General features: G+C 41.3%; 1 protein-coding gene across 1 annotated transcript in view; it reads right to left on the bottom strand.

Moving 5' to 3' along the window:
- Window positions 1–1558: 1558 nt before the first annotated feature.
- The window catches only part of TRPC7 (transient receptor potential cation channel, subfamily C, member 7), a 63035-nt gene continuing 41159 nt past the window's right edge, over window positions 1559–23434 (bottom strand). The window contains exons 5-11 of the mRNA XM_010149798.1: window positions 18118–18351; window positions 15998–16262; window positions 9578–9773; window positions 6528–6749; window positions 5207–5287; window positions 2455–2530; window positions 1559–1701 (exon numbers count right to left, since the gene is read on the bottom strand). Coding sequence (XP_010148100.1) covers window positions 1559–1701; window positions 2455–2530; window positions 5207–5287; window positions 6528–6749; window positions 9578–9773; window positions 15998–16262; window positions 18118–18351 — 1217 coding nt within the window. The remainder of the gene's footprint in view (window positions 1702–2454; window positions 2531–5206; window positions 5288–6527; window positions 6750–9577; window positions 9774–15997; window positions 16263–18117; window positions 18352–23434) is intronic.

Genomic DNA, 23434 nt, shown 5'->3' with positions numbered 1-23434 from the left:
CAGTATTTTGCTTTTTCTCTAAACAGACCTACATACAGTACACTTTTTTATTTTGTTTTCTTTTTTTTTTACAAATATAACTATTATTCTGTTAGGCTATCTGTGTTCTCATCTGGCACTTAAGAACTGATCACAGGTCACCTTCTGGTTCTGCTTGTTTTTCTTAGCTGATACCTAAATGCAGTGTTCATCTTCTAGGTGTCTCTTGTAAACAAACAGTACAGTTCAGTGGTTCCCAAGTAGTAAGGTGTGCTTTAAGTAGTTGCAGTCATGTAGCTAAACGTAAAACCCCAAGCAATCCAAGTTTGCACTTCTGTTGAGCAGACTCGTTGCTTTCCAGTTGTAAAAGTGGAATCCAAGTGTTACTGCAGCCTTTAAAACAGCTTTCATCCCTTCCTCATCCTTTGTAAGAGCCAAACACATAAACCAATAATTTCTACAATTAATTTTCCTTTTTTTTCTTTTTTTTTTGTTTTTGTTCAGAAATTGAACAAAATTTTTGTTTGTTTGTTTGTTTTTGGTCAGAATGTTCTCAGTGGAATTGAAGCCTTTCTGTGTTGATTTAAAGGTTTGGAACTACTGGACTGTGTTCTTCATGACTTATCTCACCCTATGGCTTGCTGTTTGACCTCTGGAATCCGAAAGCTGAGCTCAGTTGCATCGTTGTCGCTGGATTAATGTTGCTCCTTGAACTGAACACATTAGCACAATGTATGCAATTTCTGGGTGTTCCGGGGAAGCGAGTTTCACATAATTATGAATGTTTCAGTACACTGTTGTTGAAGCTGGGATTACCTCTGGATAAAAGAGAAGCTAGGTGTGTACAGAGAGACCATATCCGTTAGGGGACTAGCTAATACAGCTGGAAAAGGCAGAGAGGAGTTTTTGTCTAGGAATCCCTTTATTCAGGTTCTAGCAGAGGAGTGAAAGGATGCTTTACCTGACAAGCTTGGTCCGTTTTTGACAACGCTGTCGTCCAGTCTAAAAGGTAGATGGCCTCTACCTGTCGTACTCTGCCTTGGTCATTTCTGCAGGTGATTCCTCATCTGCTTATTAACTCATTAACCACAGTGCTGTTCAAAGTTATCTTCATGGATGCCCGTGTAAACATAAAAGGAGAGTACAAACCCAAGGATAGGGATTTTAAAAATGATTTAAAGGAATATGCTTGGCACAGTTTGTCTTCAGCCTTCACCCAATCCTGATCAGTACACTCAGTTGGTATAGATGAGCACAGTTGCATTGTCTTCACTGGAGTCAGATGGGTGAAGATCTGGCTTTTTTGCCTTTCGCTAGAGGTGCCTTCCCTATGGCACATCTACTTCTGATGTCAAAGGGCATATATTTTTACCAGTAAGTCACTGGTAAGTCACTTAAATCATAAAAGATTTAACTGGTAACTCACCAAGCACAGGAGTAATGCAAAGTGCTCCTACCAATACTTGCTAGTTAGCAAAAGTGTGGGGTGCCCATCTTTTGCATGGTTTTTGCCCTCCTAAGATGCTGGTTGAGACTGAATAATGTTTAGAAAATCAGTTGCCTTTCTCTGTGTTCACCATCAAATGTCCTTATTTAAGTTCTTTCCAAATCTGTCGCTGAGCTGCTGTATTAGTTTTGCCAGCTCCCCAGTAGCTTCTGACTTTTCCTCTAAGAGTTCATAGCGCAGACTAGAAATATCTTGCTTAATCTCTTTGAGTTCTCCTAAAAGGAGGAAATTGTTCTTGTTAGCAATACTGAACCAAATAATTAATCTGTATGTCTTAAAACAAGACCTGATAAAGCATTAATTTCAGCGTCCTTGGCCATGAATGACTGTGGAGCTCCATATGATGTCCCTGCATTTATGCACTTAATAATATATGACTTTTAACAAATAACCTGTACTTGCAGTAATCGTTCTAACAGCAATAGCAAGTACATGTGGGAGGTTTATAATTTTTCTCGAGGCTGTTCCCTTTCCACATACTGGTCTCCACCTCTACAGGGCCTTTTCAGGAGAGTAGCAGATAAGAGGTGTGCTGGAAGGAGGTTCTTTGTACTGCTCATGCCTGTCCCTAGAACATTTTTTGAACTTCATAAGGATTTGTATGGCCATGGTGTCATGGAGGATTTATCTGCAGGTGGCAGTCAGAAATTGCTTTTCTTACACCCCAAGACAAGGTTAGGTGTTGGCAATATCATGGGTGTTGTGAAGCAAGGAGAGGTAGAACTATAGGGCAGAGCAGGTTTATGTAAAGACAGAGCCTATGATATTTGTGTTATGCTGAGGAAAATTAGGGACCCAGCATTTCAAGAGCATAATGGTGGCTCAGTCACCACTGCTCACCTCAGTGCGAGCAGGAGCATGCTCTCTCTCTACAGAGGATGTTAGCTAAGCTCAACCCTCTTACTGGCCACATCAATAGCAATAGCACTACATGTTCTATTCTGTGTCAGTTATAAAAATCCACTTGCCTTCATTGACCTCATCGTTTTCTCGGTCAACCTGAGCCTTCAGGACATACCGCTTAATCAGACGTTTCATTATTTTCTGAAAAGAGAACAAAAACACTTATCTTAGCATGAGCTTATCCACATTGCCTTAATTCTAGACTCAGTATGAGCAATTCAAACACCTGATTTCAGTAGGGATAAAACCTGGCTTCAGGTGATGCAAAAAGAAGTTTTCATTGATTTTCTATTTATTTGATACTTTAGATTATGAACTTTGTAGTACAGTAGTCAATTGACAGACATTCTGTAATGAGCCCATGTATGAGGCAGTTTGGGTTTTTCTGTGTGATGCACGTGAATGTGGAGTATACCCCATGGACAGAAAGAACACAGATGATCCAATAGCAAGCTAGGAAATGGGATCCAGAGCCTGCCTTTAGTGTGTTACTGCTTAATGTATCCATAAAAAGTACTTTACAGGAAGAAATAAGTGGTTAATTAGTTATGTTAGGAAACTTACTCATGATGATGAACTACAGATCTGACCTGGGGTTAACAGAAAGACTCTGATTTGAAACTGGGGCTTTAGGAGAAAAAATAAATTTAAGAAAGGGCAGAGAAAAGAGTTTGAGCAGAATTGAACTCTGCTTAAGTGAGAGAAGTTTCTCAGGGGAATGATGGGTTTTAAGGGACATGGACTTAGAAAACAGGAGATGATTGTTAGTAAGGAACAGCTTATGTGGAAATAGTACAAGATGGCTGTGATTACGAGCCTGCAATGTGATATTGTTCCAAAAATCCATAAGTTCCATTTATCTAGAAGAAAAGTAACTTTGGCAGTCTTGAGCTACACACTGGGTTAAAGCTGAAGGCCTGCATCATTGCCAGTTCTTCGCTGCAGAAACGTCTCAACTATGATAAACATAGAAAGGATTGCTCTGCCAGAGACAATGATTTAGGTGCATCCCCTACAAATAGGGGAAAGCTCAGTGAGCATCCACAGACAGGTACACAAATGTCTTTCATCGACCAGATAGCCACTGTTAAGGGAAAAAACTCGCCCATCGTGGGCTCACTTATTCACAGAGCAATCACACGTGTCTGCTTTAAACATCACCGAAAAACCCTGCAAAGAGTGTGAAATATGACTTAAGAAGTCAGTACACCTGCTCTGTTTTCTTAGTCGTCAAATATAGATTATGGCAGTGCAAAAGGCATATGAACATCAAGGAAGGATCCAGTAATTTGTATATAGGTCATGCAGTCATAGAATATGGGATGTCTAAGACTGTCCTTGTAGGAAAGAGGCACCTGGCTAACCGGGTGAGTCATTAGGGCAAGAGAGATGAGGCACAGTGCACGTACGGTGTGTTGAAGATGGCCAAGGTAGTAGAATCCAGAGGGAGGTAGGGTTGTCACCTGAGAAAACATAAATGAAGTAATGTTTGGGGAAAGTAGGGAAATTCTGGATCCAAAAAGAAATTATCTTTTTCAGAACAAATGACAGAGGAAATTTAGACTGAAACAAGGAGTCAGCACACAGTGAATGCTCTTATTACTTGGAAAAATATAATGGAACATCTATCTACTCCAGTTCCCATACAGCTTGTATTTTTGATGGACAGTGCTCAAATGCTATGCTCTATTCACCACAATATGTGACAGAAGTCACACGCTTGTCATTTGGGCAATTTCTTGCTGCAGCAACTGAAACTAAGATCATTTGAAGACAAGCCTAGTGGGAGCATTATTAAAGCAAAATAACAGGTGGTTATCTTTTTCTATCTATTTTTCACACCTGCCTTCGGCTTTTTCAGCCTTGGAAATAAAGGTCTAGTTTACTACAAACATTAGTCAGTCTCATTTAGAAATAATAGCTACAGGAAGAGAACGAGTCCAGCAGACACACATCTTTTCACTACCTGTGGGTTTGAATGGGCAGAGAAATGTCAGAAATGCTGAAATGTCATTTTGAGCAGGACACAACCATCTCTTCCCTTGGCTTTTAATGGTATAAAGCCAACTAACTCCAGATGCCAGAGTGAACGTATCCCATTTCTAACTTAGATTTTTAGAGACACCTTCCTTCCTGGCACAGAAGCCTGGACAACTTTTAAAACCAGTAGAAATTTGTTACTGGGCTGCTGTACAGGCAGGGAGCCCTTTGTCCTGGATGCTGTACCAACACGAGACAAACCAATTCTACAACTGTCGTTGCACATTTTATCCAACATGAAAAATAAGGAAAAAAATCCTGTGGGGTGTATTTTGCTTATTGTGTTACCCTACTCCACATGTTTACAGAAGAAACAAGACGTCTGCTGGAATGAACACTCCGGCTGAGACGTTCGTGTGGTGGCTGCTGCACCCCCTGCCACCGCTGCAGCCGCAGGTATTTTTGAACCGTACCACATTGCAGGTCTAGCTCGGTAGGACAAGCCACAGCCAGGAAGCACATGCAAATGTTAACGCAAAGGCTGGGGAGATGATGCTGTGCCATGACAAAATGAAATGCTGTCAGTGCAAGACCAGAGGATCAAAGCTTGAATTAAATACCCTTGAGGGGAATTAATTATCTTGACAAACGCTAACACCACGTGTATTTCCATGAGCTGCATTTGTATCAGAGAATTCTCTGATGCCCCAGCCCCCTCCTGTGACCTGGCAGAGCACAGGATGGCATCGGCTGGCAGACAGCAAACATAACCCTTGCAGGTAAGAGCCATTCACTGACAGAGCTCTTTCCTGGCTCCTGCTTTCATGCTGTGATTACCTGATATCTGGTGGGCTTGTTATAAGCGTTCTTCCCAGAAAAATTTTCTATATTTCGAGTGCTAGAGTGAAAACGAACTTTCTGAAATCATAAAACATATACTTAAATCAATGATAGCTTCTCATATCCAGACAGCCCCAAACTAAACAAAACTTTCTAAAAACAGTAGGAAATCATTCAGTGTACGAGTAGAATAAAAGGCAGTGCATTCAGGTCCAGAAAAGCAAACTTTTGAAAGACAGAAAAGGGTTAAACCCCACAAATTACAAGAAAAAAGTTAGATTCTAAATTGTCTAGGCAAAAATGGTATTCTCACACAAGTTTCAGACCAGAAGGTGTTAAGAGGCACAAAATATGTTAGTCTTAAGTAGATTGGTGATTATGATTTAGAAAACAATTTAAGAAAGGAAGAAAAATAAATACTAGTGTTTAAAGAGAACAAATCGATGTGCTACAAAACCAAGTTCTGAATCATAACTGATTTTCATCAGTCCTTTTAAAACAGTAGTGCCACATGCTACTTTTTTAGCTCAACAAAAATACGCATATTTTTTTAGGCAGAGCAGTATTTTTTCAGCAAACATGACAGCTACTGATTTTGTGCTCTAGAAGCTTTGAAGGAGTCTTTTCTAAAGAGGGCACACAATATTTGGAAGATATTTCTTTGACTCTGTTTTCTGCCTCTGAACTTTTTCATCCCAGATCTAATGGAAAAGAAATCACTTATTCAAAGGAATGAATTCATATCATAGACCCAGAGGAGCTAATACTACCATAGACCTCTGCAGCACCTATACGTGAGTGTATGTAGAGAGAAGGCCCTGAGTAAGGGTTTTTCTTCCCTGACTGAACCAGGGATCCTGAGAAATAGGTGATTTTTTTAAAATATATTTTTTTTTTAATCAGGATGCTGATAATGACTGACATTTACTGTTGTAATGACAGTAAAATTAATTTGGAAATCACTTAAAGGAAGACGGATGAGACATAAAGGTTTGCTGGGTAGTTGAGGAGCCAGACAAGCTGGGATCCTATTTGTGCCTCTGCTTCTGCCCTTGGTCTTTGACATTGTTAATTTGGTTTTCTGCCTACTCTTATAAAAGCTGCTCTTTCTCTGGTGTCCAGGCAGTGCCTAGCGTAACGAGTCCAACAGTCTGGGAGGACCATCTAGGCGCAATGTAGTACAACTAATACATGATGCCGAGGCTAAGTAAGAGTCTGGGCTGTCCCTTATCTCCCTGTGTACACTGCAACCCACTGCAGAAAGTCCCTGGCAAGAATCCTGTCTACAAAGAAGGTGAAAAGTGAAAATACAACATACCCGTTGTTTGGAATTCAGCATCCCCATCTCAAGATCATTTTCACAGTTTTTGGCCTTAGATTTGCAGAGTTTTATGAGGCACATTTTTATTCTCAGTATGAGATAATAAAATGATTTAGGGCTTGGCACTAGATTAAAAGGAGCAGGTAAAGTCCTTCCTTCGTCAAAGTAGGACAGCCAGAGCTTGGCACGTGCAAACTTCCACTCCACATCTGCATCCTCCTTGGGAAAGGAAGAGAGAAAAAACCACAACACCCAATGACTAATTAGTAATTGGGAAGGAACTTGGCTATGACAAGGACAAACAAACAAGTAGGGTTTAACTAGAATCAGATTTCTGTTTACCAGACGAAGACCCCTGCACAAAATGCATCTTTGTAGACTTCTCTGTGGTGAACTCAAATTAAGGAAAATTTGAACAAAGCAAGGGATAAACAGAGAATAGAAGCCCTCCAAATACAAGACTATTTCCCTGGATATCAAAGGGGATGTCTTTCAGAAACAGTCTGGTGTTTGGGCTATGCTGATAAATTAATGTGTCAGAACATATAGAGAGTCATGGAAAGGAGAAATTGTTATTCTTCCATGACAGAGCACAACGACACTGCCTCTACCTGCAGTGCTAACTGCCAGCTAACTGTTAGGACTACACTGGTGACACATCCCCTATAGAAGAGGCTAGGTCACTGATTTCTTCCATCATTAGCTGATTTCCTCATGGATCCTGTTTGCATTCACCATCACTCTTGATCAATACCCCTTAATTCTTACTGTTCATCTCCTGACACTGATGAAGGTGAAGTCCATCACTCAGTGCTTGTGAATCTCCTTTATGGACTATCAAGGTGGCCAGGATCACTTCCAAGTACAAGAGCAAGGTTAGCACACACTTTATGGATCTGCTTGGCATTTGTGTAGGAGGATGGTCAGGGCCTTGTATCAGGACCATTTATCAGGCAAAATCAGGATGAGATACAGCTGCTCTACAGCTGGTTTCATTGAGGTTTATATGGAGGCCAGCAACATCAATAGAAGCAGGGTCTGCCAACACCCTGTACTCATGTACATCTGCGTTCTGCTGAAATTAATAATGCCTGATTACCCTGCACCTCTGAAACTCAGTCAAAAACTGGCATAACAAAACTGAGATTTATTCTGCCCCAGTTATAGCAATATGTCTTTGCCATTCACTTCTGCCGTTCGGTCTTACTGTTTGGGGTCGCACCTCACAGAAGCCTTAAGCTGAATTACAGTAGAAATCACTCACAAATAGTTTTAATACTTTTCTGTTAAGGAGGTAAGCAGCTACTGATGGAAGTAGTGCTGTAGCTGGCAAAAGGAATTTTTCTTTCCATAAATGCAAAGTTGGCAGGAAGTACTAATCCTTGAGGCATAAACGGAAGAAAACCAGAAGTAGCTAAGAGAAATGTTCAATGGGAAGCATCGGAATATGGTCTTGTCCCTCCAGCTCACAGTAAAGCATGTCCCCTCTGACCATAGTGGAATTTAATTCCTAAGTAATGATCATCCTCTGTCGTTATTGACATTGTTGTCCTCCGATAAACACATTGGCAAAAAGGACTTTCTCGGCAGTCAGTAGGACACCTCTGTCTTTAATCTTCCTGCTACTGGGGATTGAAAGGAATTAATATGAGATTTACTAGTTTTTTACAGTGTTTAGGAGGATCTAGGCCAAATTACTCACACTTGTTTTGCTTGCTGATAGTTACAAGTAATCTTTAACAAAGTTTTGAAAATTTCCATGCAATCAAGAAGGATGATAAAGCATTTTTTTAGGAAAATGGCCATCAAAAGGTTTATCCTAGAAAGTTGATATAGGACACCTATTCAGGTGTTTTTAGAGATTTTTCTTCAGAAACTTTCAAGAGCATCTCTACCTACTACAATGCACTAGACAATGCAGTAAGAGGCGGAGACACCTTAGGAAGTTAATCTTGTTTCAGTAGAAGAGGATTCAGGAAGATGCTTGGTCTTAAGTGATTAGAAAACTTTGGGGAAATGACTCTTCCTTCTGCATGCAGGAAAACTTCTGGGGCAGAGAATATATGTAAGGTCTCTCTGACATTTAGACTTAGACCATGCAAAAGATAAGAGTTATATTTGCACTACAGTACATGGATGAATCAGACATTACAGTGAGAGAATATTTTCAATTCTGGCCTTTTGCAGTGGCAGGTTCTAAGGGGAGATTAGAACAAATAATTAATACAAAAATAACTACAGAAACTTGACATTTAACAAATCAGAAGAAAGAGGTGACTCAGCATTAACATTATCCAAACATTTGGGGTTTTTTTCTGCCTTTATTTACATTAGCGGGTGAGCTGTTTATGTCTAAAGCATTTATAAAATCCAGGCTGCTAACAGCAACACTACAGAGCAAGTTTGGGTAAACCCTGCAAACGCCTTTCTGCTGAAAGCTATTCATGTCCCTTTAGGGCTGTGTTCATAGCCTGTAAAAGTTGTTTTTCGTGAATGTTCATGCAGTTATGTTTTATAGACCTAGACGTTCCTCAAAAAACCTATAGCAAGGATGTATATACCTGGTAGTTGGAAAATACGGAATTTTAAAATATGCATACATGAGTTTCAGACCTTGGGCTTGGGCGTTTAACCAGTACAGAACAGGGCAAAAAGCCAGATGAAATGTTATTCAGTCTGTTATAAGCAAACAACACAGCCAAGGTAGCACACATGGAAAACTGTCATAACCGACACAAGGCAAAAAGTATCTAAAAATATCACCAACTGCTTTCATTAAATACATGTAAAGGAAATCGACTTTATTCGCAGATGGTCATTACAAACAAGGAAGTTGAAGTTGTACTAGAAATAAATTGTTTTAATTATTAATTTAATTGTAATTTGGGGACAGACACAGTCTTAACTATTAGTGCAAGATCCGTGTTTCTACAGCATTAATCTTGCATATGGAATAAACAACAGCTTCCTTGTTTGTTTCTTTTTAACATTTTCATTATCAGTGATAATTAAGTACATTGAATTTGTAATCTAATTTCTTATCTTACCTCAATTTCCTGATAGGAGTTGTTGATCATGGCTATTAGCATATTAAGCAGCACCACCACCATAGTCACATTATATACTCCATAGAGTACATATCCAATATTCTCAATAAATTTATGATCGTACTTCAGCACCACAGATATCACTTCAGATAAGCCAAATATTGACCAGAATAAGGTTTTAAAACTTTCTTCTACCCTAAAAATAAAGCAAACAATCACTTTGTAGAGTTGACGCCAGGTTAGTCAGGTCAAATGCTAATAATAAACATGGCAATCCACCAGTATAAATATGATGCCTTGGCACAGGCATTGTAAGCCATTATCCATCACCCAGGGACGTGCCAAATCATATTTCCTGATTTGATAAAGAAATATGATTTCTGATTAATGCTATAAAGTTACAGTGTCCCCTTATTTGCTCCATCTGTTCCTCTAAGGTGTACTATTTGTCACTTGGATTTTGTGTCCCTGTTAAGGATGACTTCTCCATGGGCAACTTGTGGTTTGAAACTTTTTGTGTAGGGCTTTTTCATTCTACTCACTCATCCTTTTCTCATCCAGAGAAGACAGGCAGAGATTATCTGGGAAAGGGAAGAAGGAACTTAGTTTGAACTTCTTATATGCGATTTCCAAGGCAGAAGAGCAGCATAACTTTTTAGCCAGGAGAAGTGACTGAAAAGTTCTGATTTGTGGCATTAATATAAAGCACACTCAGTGCAAATATAGTCAGCCCATAGTCTGATTTTCTTCCTATCCTGCTTTGGGACTGCAAACAGGCACTCAAGCATTTGTAGTAAAAATTTGAAATTAAGGAGTGGTAGAAAATGTTCCAGAGAGGCAATTAAGAGATCATTCTCTTTTCTTGAAAGTAGAAAAGAACCAGAGGAAACTAAAAAGGTTGAAAGATAGGAAAATGAGGGGAAATAAGCCCAGGAGAAAGAGAAGTTGGAAAGAGGCAGCTGGACTGACAGGTCTGATGCAGGGGCGTCAAAGCTGTAACAGGCACAGGGGAGCAGCCACAGCTGGAAAGGAAGGAATGAAGGAAAGAAAGAAGGAGGAGAAGGGATGCTGGTACATTTTAGAAGCAGTTTACCTAGTTTTTACTTTGGAAGCAATTTTGCCTTCACTGAACAATCCATAGCATGTTAACAGTTAATTACCTTCACCCTCCCCCTGCCTGCCAGGAGGTAAACACCTTCTAAGAAACCAATGCCACTGACAAATTATTTTGATGAACTGTTTCTTACTAGGGTGGCAGCTTAATCCTGCTAAATCTGTTTACAAAAACAGATTATAGACACAAACCATGACATATCCTAAGGGAACAATAAGCTTTACATCAACTCCAGTATCAACTACACCATGCATAAAAGCAAGAGAAATTAATTTCAACCCTCCGAAAGGCTAATGCAGAGCATTGGGCACTTCCTTTCTGCCACAGCAAACTGGTATTTATGTCCCATCGTAATTTATGGTGTTCCTTATTCTATTTACAGGTAGCAGTAAGATGGCAGGAAATACTTAGATGTCATTCTCAGCCAGTCTAACTGCACTGACTTGTGGGGAGTAACCTGAGCGGTGTTTCAAATAGGTGTTGCACAAGTGTGTTTAAAATGCGGCTTTCTGTTGAGTCTCCATGATACTCAGAGTCACTGATCCCACGTTCACTCACCCTTGCTACTTTGCATGAGGCTGGGACACCGTGCAAAGAGACGCTTGGGGAATGAGGTATGACTCTGCTGCAAACATCACTTTTCCTCTCCTGTAACACTCTGCTCTATTCTCCTGTCCTTGTCTGCAGCAAAGGTTGCTGGTGTTAATGTGTGAGATACCATTCACTTTTATGGTGGCAATCTGGCCAGTGCATATTCTATAAATGTTGTATTTTCCAGTAAAAGAACACATGTAACAGCAAAAAAACTTTGAAACCCACTTGAAGTCACTTACCAAACTAATAAAATCCGTAACCCCCAGCCTTGATCCCAGCTGCACCCTGCTATTAACCTTCTGGGTTTTAATTTGGAAAGGTTCCCTTAGTTTTCCACCCTGCTGGCAGATTTTAGTGACGTGTCAACTCTGCTCCTTTTCCACAGCTGAAGTTAAGCATTAACCTTTGTTCTGGAGTGGTGCCAGTTTCTCCTTGGAAAGGTGAGTAAGGACTGCGAGTGGCTGTGACTGTCCTGAGCACTGCAGAGGAGGAAAGGGACAGGGCACTGGGCTCCAGGGGTCCTTATCCCCTATATTGGGTAAGAGACCAGGTGATGGGACTGGCAAGGTGGTGTGAGAGGTGGACCTGACCTGCAGCACCCTGAAACGGTGCTTAGCAATGCCTCCAGGCACGGGTCTCCCTCCTGTAGAGGAAAACTTGTACTAGCCCATCTCTACCCTCCAAAAAGGCTGCATGGCTCTTTTTCTCTTTTTTTCGATCACTGCCAAATTGCACGTGATTTCACAAAGGTCACAGGGAACATCGGTTGTTTCTTTTTTTGAGAACAGTAAAACCCCAGACGAGGAAGTTAGGAGCCAAGTTCTCAAAGATTCCAAGATGCCGATGTGACTTCTCGTTGCCAGCTAAGCAATTTACCCCCTTCTTGCAAGGTCAGCAGGTGTTTTATCCTTCTCAAAGGCAGACCGATGAAGGAATGAAGGAAGTCAGGAGTTCTGCTCAGGCTGACAGCTCCTGGGAACAGGAGGATGTGGCAGTGGCAGATTGACTGATGCTCCTTGTAGAGGTGGGTATGCTGCATGCTCTCTACTGTGGTAGAGCCAAGTGTTGCAGCAGGGAGAGAGCGGAGAAATGTTTTTGGTTTAATACATTTAGTCCTGTAAAAGTTAACCAAAGGTTTTGCATGCATCAAGGAAGAAAACAGAACATAGGCAAGCATCTAGCTGCCTATTTTCTTCACTTTCATAAAAAGCGGTGTGCTGTTCACCAAAAAAGATCACAGCAAGGGTATGGTTTCATGGCCATCCTGTGTCTCTTTAAGAAAGCCTAAGGCATCCTTTCTGACTGAGTTCTTTCCTTAAATTGATTGACTGAGAACACTGCCAAAAAAGCAACACAGTCAATATGATCTACAAAAATATCACATTTTGACAAAGCAAAATGTGAAAAAGAAAGCCTTCAAGCCTCGAAGTAACATTGACACTGCACAGTGAGACACATTTCCCTTGGGGGACAGGGAGACAGAAAACCTCGTGTTGTAGTCTTCAGCCTGATTTGTGATGCAGAAAGCAAGATGAACGCAATCAGTCTTGCCTCCATTTCAGTTTTGTTTGCATAGCATGTTCTTAATTACAGGCTGTTTCAAGAGCTGTGTTCTGTACACAGCATACAATAAACAGATAAACAAAGCTGGGGTCAGCTGCAACCATCCTCAAAACGGTCTACTTTTCAGCACTGGAGAACTTAAAAAAAATGTTGAAGTATACCATGGTTAGCTAAATAATCTCTGTATTTTATTGTGTGAGGTAAAGCCCACTGCATCTTTGTTTCCTTTGCATCCAGAACATTAAAATGGTAGAAATGACAGAAACTTTGCATGATAACTCGGTTCAGAGGCCACTGGGGTGCTACGTGCTTGCTCTGTAGATGGCAACATAAGCAAAACAGAGCACATGATTTCAAAAGTGCAATAGCAAGGTAAGGTGAAAGCTAAGTCACATCAAACATTCACAGATTCTTGTCATTAGAACTCAGCAAGTTACACCCTCTGACAGTTAACTGGAGAAAAGTACACTCTTTTTTCTGCCTACCTACTGTCCTGGGAAGCTGTGATTTTCTTAAATGTAGAATTAAAAGTTATTTCAGTGAGTAGCTGTTTGTCTGACGTTTCTGACTGTGGCTATCCGCTGAGATGCTGATTCAATCCCCTTTGAAACTGGCCACCACCAATAACTGCACAAATCCAATGTGTCTTTTTCTGTCACGAGAGCCAAATGATCTCTGAGAACCAGGTCCCATAGTCAAATACTCACATTTCTGAGTATAAAACTTCCTTTCTGTAAAATTTCACCCATCCTTATTAGAAATCACAAACATGTCCTCCGGGAAATGAGTTAAGTGAAGTCACTGAAGTCACAGAATAGCTATGAGGACACCAAAGTAAGCTTTATTCTTCTTTGCTCCAGTGAATTTTCACAACAGTTGAGTTACTTATTCAGCTCTAATACTGAAATCTTCCCTTTTTTTTCATGAACAAGTTAATGACAGCAGGAGCCCGCCACTTTCAGCAAGGCCTCAGGCAGCTCACGAAAAATAGAGAAGGAAACATTGCTAGAATTGGGAGCTGCCCATCTCCCAGTATAACCTTGTCATTAGCTTATTAAAATTGTTTGAGACTGTATACCTCAGGGTTTCTAGCTTGTTGAATGAAATGTCTGAGACAGATTTTTGGGATGAATGTTAATCTATTCTCTTTGTTTTATATGATGAAAGGGCTCATTTTCACTGATTATCATTTGACACTCCTGTGTGTTTAAATAATCAGAAGAAAGTAAGTCTGTTTTAAATCTATTCCAAATTCATAAAAGAAAAATTTATGCTCATGGAAAATTTGCTTCATAACAACATGAAGTCCCTCCAGGATAAGTAATCACCAGGCTGAAGTTAAGGAGGAAGAGCACTGCCTTATGACAACACTCTCTCCAACCCAAACATCCCTGGGGCACTTAAACAATTTTTACTCCAGTGAACAGCCATCTTTTTAGTCAGTTTGCTCATTGTTGCCATCGAAAGAAAGTAACTACTGGAAGATCCACTTAGGTAATGAGTGCTAATGAGAGAATCATTGCATCAGAGACTGGAATTTGTCAGTGAGGTTGTCCAGTGATTTGCCTGAGGGATACCGTAACTGAGGGTTACTGTGCCACTAGGCAATCAAGGATGGTATCGACTCAACTTCTCATTAACTCTTGTGCTTCAAGGGCATCTCCTTTTCAAATAAGAAGCAAGTCACATCCCACACACTCAATTTTCTTCTACTTTACTATGGAGCACAGATATGTGTAATTTCATCTGGCCTCATAAATCTTTCCATTAAAATGTATCCTCAGGTTACAGGAGAGGTCTAGAAATCATATTTGCCTCAATTAGAAAAAGCAAACATTATGTTACAAGATAGGTATCACACGAGAGGGTGGTGTGGTAAATCTGGCTCCTGTGAATTTGGAAGGCAACAGCTACTCGCAGGGCAGAAATGATGCTGAAAAGGTCATTTCTCCTAGAGGAGTTAGGAGCTAAGCCCCCAGCTCGCTGTGTGACATGTTAGAGAAATGACACATCAAGTGCCAGCTGCTCTCTGCTCTGCATCTGGTAAACGCCGTGGGCTCAGGCGTTACAAGTGCAGTGTGGGTGTCTGGAAGTCAGATCACAGCAAGGGGAAAACATGCCAAGCTTTCCCCTTCCCTCACAGACGGGTGCGTGGGCAGGAAAGTCCCCACCGTGTCCCTAAGGCAAGTCACAGTGGCTTTGTGAGACGTAAAGCGGACTGCCGCGGTGCTATGCTGGTGCCACATCGCAGTGCAAGGGAGGAGGCTTTCTGTGGATGCATGGGACATGTCCCTCAGACACAATAGGGCACCAGGATGTCCACTCCTCTGAAAGCACCTTCAAGACCTCAGCTGCCCCCCACAGGGCTGGGGCTTGAGTTTCTGGAGTCCCAGGGGACCAAGGTTGGATTTTGTGCTATCTCTGAAAGGTTGTGGGCTTTCCCTATTCAAAAGCAGCCTCAGCCTGATCCTCATCCCAGAAGCATTTGCCAGCCTCTTCGTCCCGACATCCCTGACAGGGTGGAGACAGGGCCTCTGGCACAGCCACGTCCGCAGGGCTGTACGGTCCCAGTAAGCATGACCCCAGCAGAGCCACTGCCCTGCGTGGTCTGGAACCTGGTGTGATGCTCTGTGCCACCTTCACATGGCCTCTGCTGAAAAGCTCCCAGCCAGGATTTAAAAAACACCGCTTAGGCGTCCTCTTGAGCATCACTACTAACAGATGGCTCTGCAGATGTGCACGTAATAATCACAGCTGTGCTCAGGTGGTAGCCTAAAACAAGCCTCACATAACCAAAATCCTCCCTCATTTTACATACATTTTGGTTTGCAGTTTTAAGAACAATAATCTTAAGTCTAGCCACTCCTCCACTGCTTCACTTGACACATTAAACTGAACATCTCAAAACATTTTCCTGAACTGTTATTTTGATTTCCATAAATAACTGTTTCCGAACTACACGTTTCCCTGTGCTCAGGCCTTGAGCTGGCTGCCAGGGCTGAAGGCTGTGGTACAAGTTCCCCAGCAAAAATCCAGAGGTGACTACCCCACGAAGCTGGAGCAGAAACTATCTGAGCAGACCTTGCAGCAGCAACGGACCAGAATGGATTGAACGCTGCAGGAGCATTTGCTTTTTCATAGGTACTCACGTTGTAAACGCAGGGTTGTATTTTGCACCAAGGTAGTAAGAGTAAAGGTTGAACATTCCAATCATGAAGGCCAGGAACACCATGATGAAGATGACCATGAACTTGAAGATGTCCTTCACAGTCCTCCCCAAAGAGATCTGCAGGGGGCCGAAGCTTTCGTTGGCTGGAAGAATGTAAGCAATGCGGGAGAAGCTGAGTACCACAGCTATTGCATACAGTCCTTCTGAAATGATCTGAGGATCCGAGGGAAGCCACTTGTTCCTGGCTAAAACAATACACGTACAGTAGGTATTAGTAATGAAAAGAGTTTAAGTGGAAGTTATTATGATAAATGACTCCTTTTCAAGACTGAGTCTTGGTTTTGGCTAGGAGTTAAACTAAAAAAAAAAGGGGTTGGAATAACTGGTCACTGAAGGCCTCAGTATGCTGTACACATATGGGTGAGAAGGATTAGTTGTATTTTTCACGTGGTAAAGATGGGATTTAATGAAGTCACACAGCAAATAAAGAGCATGGCTCTAAACATATTTGATATTTTCTGTTTCCTAGTTGAACAACCACCATGCTGTGCCTTTTCCACCTGAAGCTCTTGAGATGCTGAACCAAAACCACAATGCAATGGAGTTTTGCTATAGATTTGGATACATGGCACTGCTCCAATATCTGGAAAAGAAGTATTAGGGAGACTGAGATCTCTATCACTACCATTAGATAAGAAAGTTAGTATTTGTTTGGATAAAGCAGATATAACCATCAAGTGTATCATCTTCATATTAACCTTAAATTAAAACCAATTCTTGCAGTCTAGTCACTAATATTTTTGCTTTAAAAAACTTCTTGTTGATACCAGATATGCATAATTTATTTAATCTACTGAAAATTTATATTAATATAGCTTATATATCTTTGCATCAACTGAGCTTCTTGATGAAAAGATTGTGACTCAGAGCTAAAACTTGTGACATCTTTAAGGACACAGCAGTAAACTTGGGCATTATTTGCAGTAATCTGAACCAAAGGAAAAGCAGCAGATAGAGGAATTTGCAGGATCTAGTTGTGACATTCTGTTCTGCACCCATTGCACCTTTGTATTGTGAATCACTTTAAATGGGTCAGCGGCAAACCAGAGATGAAAACCACCACATCATGTCAGAAGCCTCTTGCTTGCCTGGGCAGGGAGAGGGAAGCTTACCTTCCGAGGGGTCATACTGAGCAGGAGGCTTGTGTGACCCGCTAGTGAACCTGTGGCTGTGAACCCAGCTATGGGGTCAGGGCATGTGTCTCTGGTGCTGCATGGTGCACATCTACAGTGGATAAAGTCTGTTGCCTCAGATCTTCCTCTCCAGCCCAGACACATCGCTAGAATAACTGCCCTACAACCCTAGGGAGCAAGTGGTTCTCCTTTGTGCCCAGGTGTCTGGGCTCCTGCAGCCCCTCCATGAGCAGAAATCCCCACTGGTTTTGCTCAGGGTGACATCTAAAGCTTGCAGAGGCATGCAGTGAATCCAGTCCCCACACTAGGGTGCAAAGCTTTATTCATCAAAGAAAAACCATTTCAGCCATCAGAAATGAGGTTGTCCAGGTTATGCTACTGCTTGCATTTCCAAATGTTAGCAATTAGAGATGCTAACAGGTTTTCTAAAAGGTTTTCCTCCTGGAGGGGCAGCAGCTTATGTGTGTAATTTGTATTTATATTTTCATTATATAGGTGTTGGACATACAGAGGTGCAGAGTACACCATCGGTTAGAAATACACTCCAGATCCCATGTGTGTTCATACATCTTCCCCCTTTCACATCTGGAAAAACAAGCAGGTTTATTCACCTGGAATTTAAATTGTATGCTGCTCACTTCCAGTTTCTCATTATTTGTTGTTCAAGCTATTTTGTCAGGATGTAATTGAACTGAATGTAGCCTTAGGACAAGATCCGAGACTGAATGAGGCTCAGATCTCAATTTCTTCCTGACTGGAAGATGGCTGGAATGGGTAGATCTGAGAAGAATAATATGGTTTGATTAGAAAAAAATTATGTAAATGACACAAAAAGAAAGCTGCTTTCAGCACTGCCATGCATTAAACTAAAAGAATAGGAAGCATTAGATAGCAAAAAACGTCTTACCATAAGTAAAGTAAGCAACTTCAGGGGGAAGGGTGACATTATTGAGGTCATCATCTTGAACGTACTGGTCTACGTACTGTTGTGCTTCAGTCGCTTTGAGAAAAGCCATGAACCTGGCAGTGAATGATGCCACGAAGATGGAAAGCATCCCGAAGTCCAGCAGGTTCCAGAGATGCACCACGTATTCGCGTGGGCCCTCTTCCCAGATCTCCTTGCACTCTGACCATATCATGCCTGTGGAGAGGCCAGAGCATGTTTAACCAGCAATCACAGAAGGTATTTTTATATTCAGCAGACCTGTTCCCTGGTTAACAGTGGCTTCTAAGACCAAAGCAAATAACTCGTCAATTAAACAGAATTTCTTGAGAATGGTTCATGTCATCTTTTCTTAAAAGCTTTAAGCTTACATGCCCTTTTCCACATATGAGGTAGAAATTTCAGAATTTCACTATATGAATCAATGGTAGATTTCTGGAGATGTCAGAGAAAGCACAGTTCAGAACTACTGAAGACACTAGAAAATCCTACTGCTGATCCATTTGGAAAAAATGTAAATTTACTCTCTTCACCAAATCTCCTTGCTAAGCTGTGGCAATGAAGACCACATTGTTTGCTCTGCTGATGTTTTCTCCCTTCCATAAAATAGTAGGTGGGTACATTTTGAGAATGGAAACAGATTTTTGTCAGAAAGAAGTCTAAACCAGGAGTAAATAAAATATGATTAAAGAGTAGACAGAAGTTCTGCCCTTGCAGTACTTTTCATATATAAACAATAGTGAACTTACATAGAGTCTCTTCTACCACTTTGAAAACATTTTTAGCCTGAGTTTAGGATCTTTCTGATATTAGACTTACAGATAAACCTAAATACCAAACCCAGAAAAGTCAAACCTTTTAACATCCATGTTCTACTGGGGGATGCTGGAGAGGACAGGTGAATTCAATGGGGAAACGAACTAAGAGCTCAGGTCGAATTCATCAACTTGCCCAACTTTCAATCACAGCAGGGCTCCAGGGCCAAAATCTTCCTTCTGAATAGTTAAATTATTGGAATATTTAGCCGACTGATGAATATTTCCTGCACTCTACCCAATCCTATTTCCATAGCAGCAGCAAAATTCATGTTCAATCAAGCAGGAGCCATGGCTGCCAATTTCCACGTGGCCTCCAACGACCTTGTCCTTTTGTGAACTCTTATTCATCCTCTTTGCTGGAAGCTCTGATGGTGGGGCCTGTAAATGCATTTTCTTGGCTACTTTGGAGACTCCTGGAAGCACATGGTGTCCGAAGAAGCACAGATGAAGGCCGGGTTATAGGGAAGGAAACAAGTCAGTGTCAGTCTAGCTGGAGGGTGGAGGAATAAAGAACTGCTGCTGTCTGTCCTTGTGCATGGGCAGGATTTGAGAGAAAAAAGAAAACTAAGCTATCCATATGACTGTTGGCCAAGGCATCGCTACCCTGCAACCTCCCTAGCCCCAGAATCTCCAGGCAGGTCCTGTCAGATGTACCCTGGTGTAGGTTATGCCCTTCTGGATCTGTCATGGGAGAAAGCCTGAGGTCTGCTGAGTGCTGAGCAGAGCCAGAGGGAGGGCAGGAGAGGAGCCTCCCAGCTCTTCTCCTTGAGTCCACAGGTGCTTGGCAGAGTAAAAGCAGGAACTTCATCCCAAGCTGTCATTCATCATGAGTAAGATTTAATAATAAATAACCTAAGGGAGAAGGTGGAAGAATTGGTTTCTCAGGAACTGTCCTGGAGTGAGGATGAAATATTAAAGAAATCTTTCTAGCTGATAAAAGAAGTATCCCAGAAGTGATAGATGGGAGATGTTAGCATGTGTGTCATATTAAGCTACTAAAGCACTTCAGGAAATATCACATGCGTGGTAACATTGCCCACCAAAGCACTTGTTCACTCATGCCCAGAAATGTCTTTGCTGGTTTAAATATTAACTCTCCCATCCAAATTTATTTCTAATCTTGGTCACTTAATATACCTTAGTCACAGATTAATGAAGTAAGAAATGTCTAAAACTGACTAGACCGACTAAAATTAGAATCACTCTGTAGAAGTATCACACTATTGGCCTATAATTTATATCATTCTTTCTGCCAACTACGTGGCAATCATTTTTTATCCATACATATGGAAAAATGTCTATTCAGGACAAGTAGAAAAGTTACAGTAATTATTTGGTCAGTACTGCTGGGTAATTGTATATACATTGTGAGAGAGTAATTCAAAGCTTCTCTTTAAGTAAAAATACTGAGAAGAGAAAAAGCAGATAAAATTCAGGGGATGGGACGTAAGATGGACTGTAAGAAATAGGGGAAGGCAAGTAGGCAAAGCAGCATTGCCAGAACATGATTATATTTCAACAGGGTGTTTCTGAGGCCCCCAATGGCTCTGGGAGAGGTCATTTTCCCGAGCTGGATGCACAGAGAGGTGGGATATGAGCCATTTCTCTCCAGCTTCCGCATGGCTCTTGTGCCCGATCTCCCACAGCAAGGATAATCAGAAATGTCACCTTGATGGGCTCATCTGGTTTCAGCAGAGGAAGGAGAGTCAAGCTACAGGCACTGCCCAGCTGCAAGAAAAATAGAAGTGTGCAAGAAGTGCTGTTCACCACCTGTGCACAAAAAGGAACAGTTTGTCAGATTTTTATATCCGCTGGCCTGGTACATAGATCACGAGCAGCTGATGTTGATGAGCCAACTTTGAGCCTTCTGGATCCACCAAAAGCTGTTGGATTAAGAGAGAGAATTGTGCTCAGATTGTGTCTATCCAAAGCTTAACTGCTACCTTGGCTGTTTTTGCAGTGAGGACTTTGTCTCCCTAAATGAGACCTCCCTGTTTCCAGTGCACGCTTTTTTCCATATTGCTCCTGAGGAAAATCCCAGTCTTCCTCATTGCAAGCGAGAGACGGGAAGATGTGTCTGCAGGGCAGAGGTAGCCCAGGCATACAATGAGCCACAGATGCATGAGCTGAAATTGCTATGACCCATGTTCGAAGGGGCAAGTTCTCCTTGCATAGCACTGCGGTATTTCTCTGCGCTGACAGATTTATCATCTGCAGCCCTTGGATGCTTGTTCATAACAAAGAGAACTGACACCAAAAAGGTGTTCTCCCAGCTAAAATGCCACCGGGCTGTTCATGGAGATGTTAAATGGGCTACTAAGACTACTTGGCTGATCCAACAATGCCCTACAGCCATATCAGAGCTGCAGGCTAATGGAAAGTAAAGGCTCTGATATGGATTTTTGGAGCAGGATGAAGTCCTTGCTTGGCTGAAAGTCATTGCCTCTGCTCAGTTTACTCCGTTACTCGCCTGCATTACAAAGAGTTGGGAGCAGGAGATGGCAGTGGTATCTCTTCACATAACTCCAGTCTGAAATTCTCCTACTGGTAGTTTTCTCTTGAAATATATATACGTGGGTCAATTTTCATATCTCCAGCAAGATTAACCGCAGAGAATGCTATCACAGGTTGTGCTCACTCATGGCCACACTACGCTATGCCTGTGTAGCACATTATTCCTGAATAATGCTATTCTGAACATGTGTCATAATTTTAGGGTTCACAGTCAGATAACTGAGACAGCCAATTTTCTCCCCAAAAAAGAACCAAGATCAGGGACCTGTAAACTAATTTCTCAGAAATGGTTGGAAGAAGTAGTGTGTCATCATCACAGTATGAAGGAGAGGAGAGAAAGAACAGAAACAGAAGGAAAGGAATCAGAAGCTGAGGATAAACAAAATCACACCTTTTGATTGTACTACGAATTGCAGTGTAGGTAGCACACCTACACTGTTGAGCCTGAAAACAGCAACTGCAGGTGTTGCCAAGTAAGAGTAAATATAGCTATACATATTTAGTACACAAGAGTTGGATTTGTCAAGATACACTTGCTATCTACTTACATTTGCCTCTGGAAAAGCACATCTTGGCAACTTTACCTGTGATATTTGTCTATAGCATTTATTTTATTTAATTATATTTCTACTTACATATACTCATTTACAATACCTATAAGATTTTTGTGCCAAAAGGCTGGGCAGTCTGCCACCCTTAGTGCTTTAACAGTCCTTAAAGTTCAGGGTCGCGTATGGGGCTCGCAAGTGCCCAAGCCCCCGTGCCAGCTGACTGCAAGACACGTGCACCGAACTTTCACCTTAGTATTGCTGAAAGATTATTTGAATCTTGACGTAGGCAGACAGGTAAAATGGTCAGAGAAGATTGTCAGCACTGATGTAGGCAGTCATTAGAAAATCTCATTATATTCAGAGGGCTGTACAATGAATCACCTTTCTTCTCCCAGGAAAGTGAAAACCTTCACTTTAAATGAAATGTTTTCTTCTTCATCTCTCAGGAACTCACTATGCAGACAGATACCTACTGCCTATGAGAAAAGAATACCTAGTCTAAAATCTAATCATCTTGTCCAACTGCTTTAATATAATTTTAAAAATATATCTTACAGACTTACTCTATCCAGTCTGGCATCTATTCAGTATTTTCTAGCCTAATATCCTGTTTGGGATTCTGGTTATTGCAGGGATAGGGAACAAAGAAATGGTGGCCAGGAAGTCATCAGATAGAGCAGTCCTATCCTATTTTTCCGTGGGTTTTAATGCTATCACTACTTATGGAACAGTGGAATTATTTGCTGCAAGAAAAGTATCAAAATCATGGAGATGAGTAAAAATAGATACAGAAGAAGTGGACAAAGATTCTGTAGAGTTGATAAGCTCAATTTCTCACTAAATCCTTCTAAGCTTGTTTAGATTAATGGTTCAAGGTAGGTGACCTGCCAGGAAGAAACTGTGCCTGGAGGAAAAGTAATACATCTGCATTTGCCTAAAACTCCCCAGAAGTTTAACTCTTGCATGTGACATATTTTTGAGGATCTCATGGTAGGCAATAAAATGGGCTGGTGATCACCCGTGTCACAGTGGACACACTTCTTCCTGCTCACTTTAGACAGAGCAATGTCCTCTAGTGAAGCTCTAAGTTTCTTTGACTGTATTACCTTCCATAAGATGCAACAATTGAACCAACAGGGGCAAGCAGACAACATAGATAGCATTCACCATGGAAAATGGAAAATCAAGAAAGTGAGAATTTGCTAAGCATCATTCAATATTTTCAAAAGCAGTGAACAAGATCAAAGTCGTCTTTGATCCTGTTTTAATCAAAATACTGCCATCAATCTGTAATTTAGATTCATGGTAGGGTTTTTTTGTTTGGTTCGTTGATTTGGTTTGGGATTTTTTCCTTTGTCTTCTCACTGTCTCTCAAGTTATTCCTAGTCATACTGAATT

Source organism: Eurypyga helias, unplaced genomic scaffold (assembly GCF_000690775.1).
Source record: "Eurypyga helias isolate BGI_N326 unplaced genomic scaffold, ASM69077v1 scaffold18704, whole genome shotgun sequence".
Classification (NCBI taxonomy): Eukaryota; Metazoa; Chordata; class Aves; order Eurypygiformes; family Eurypygidae; genus Eurypyga; species Eurypyga helias.
The sequence above is the reverse complement of the archived record's forward strand: the minus strand, read 5'-3'. Positions and strand labels throughout refer to the sequence as shown.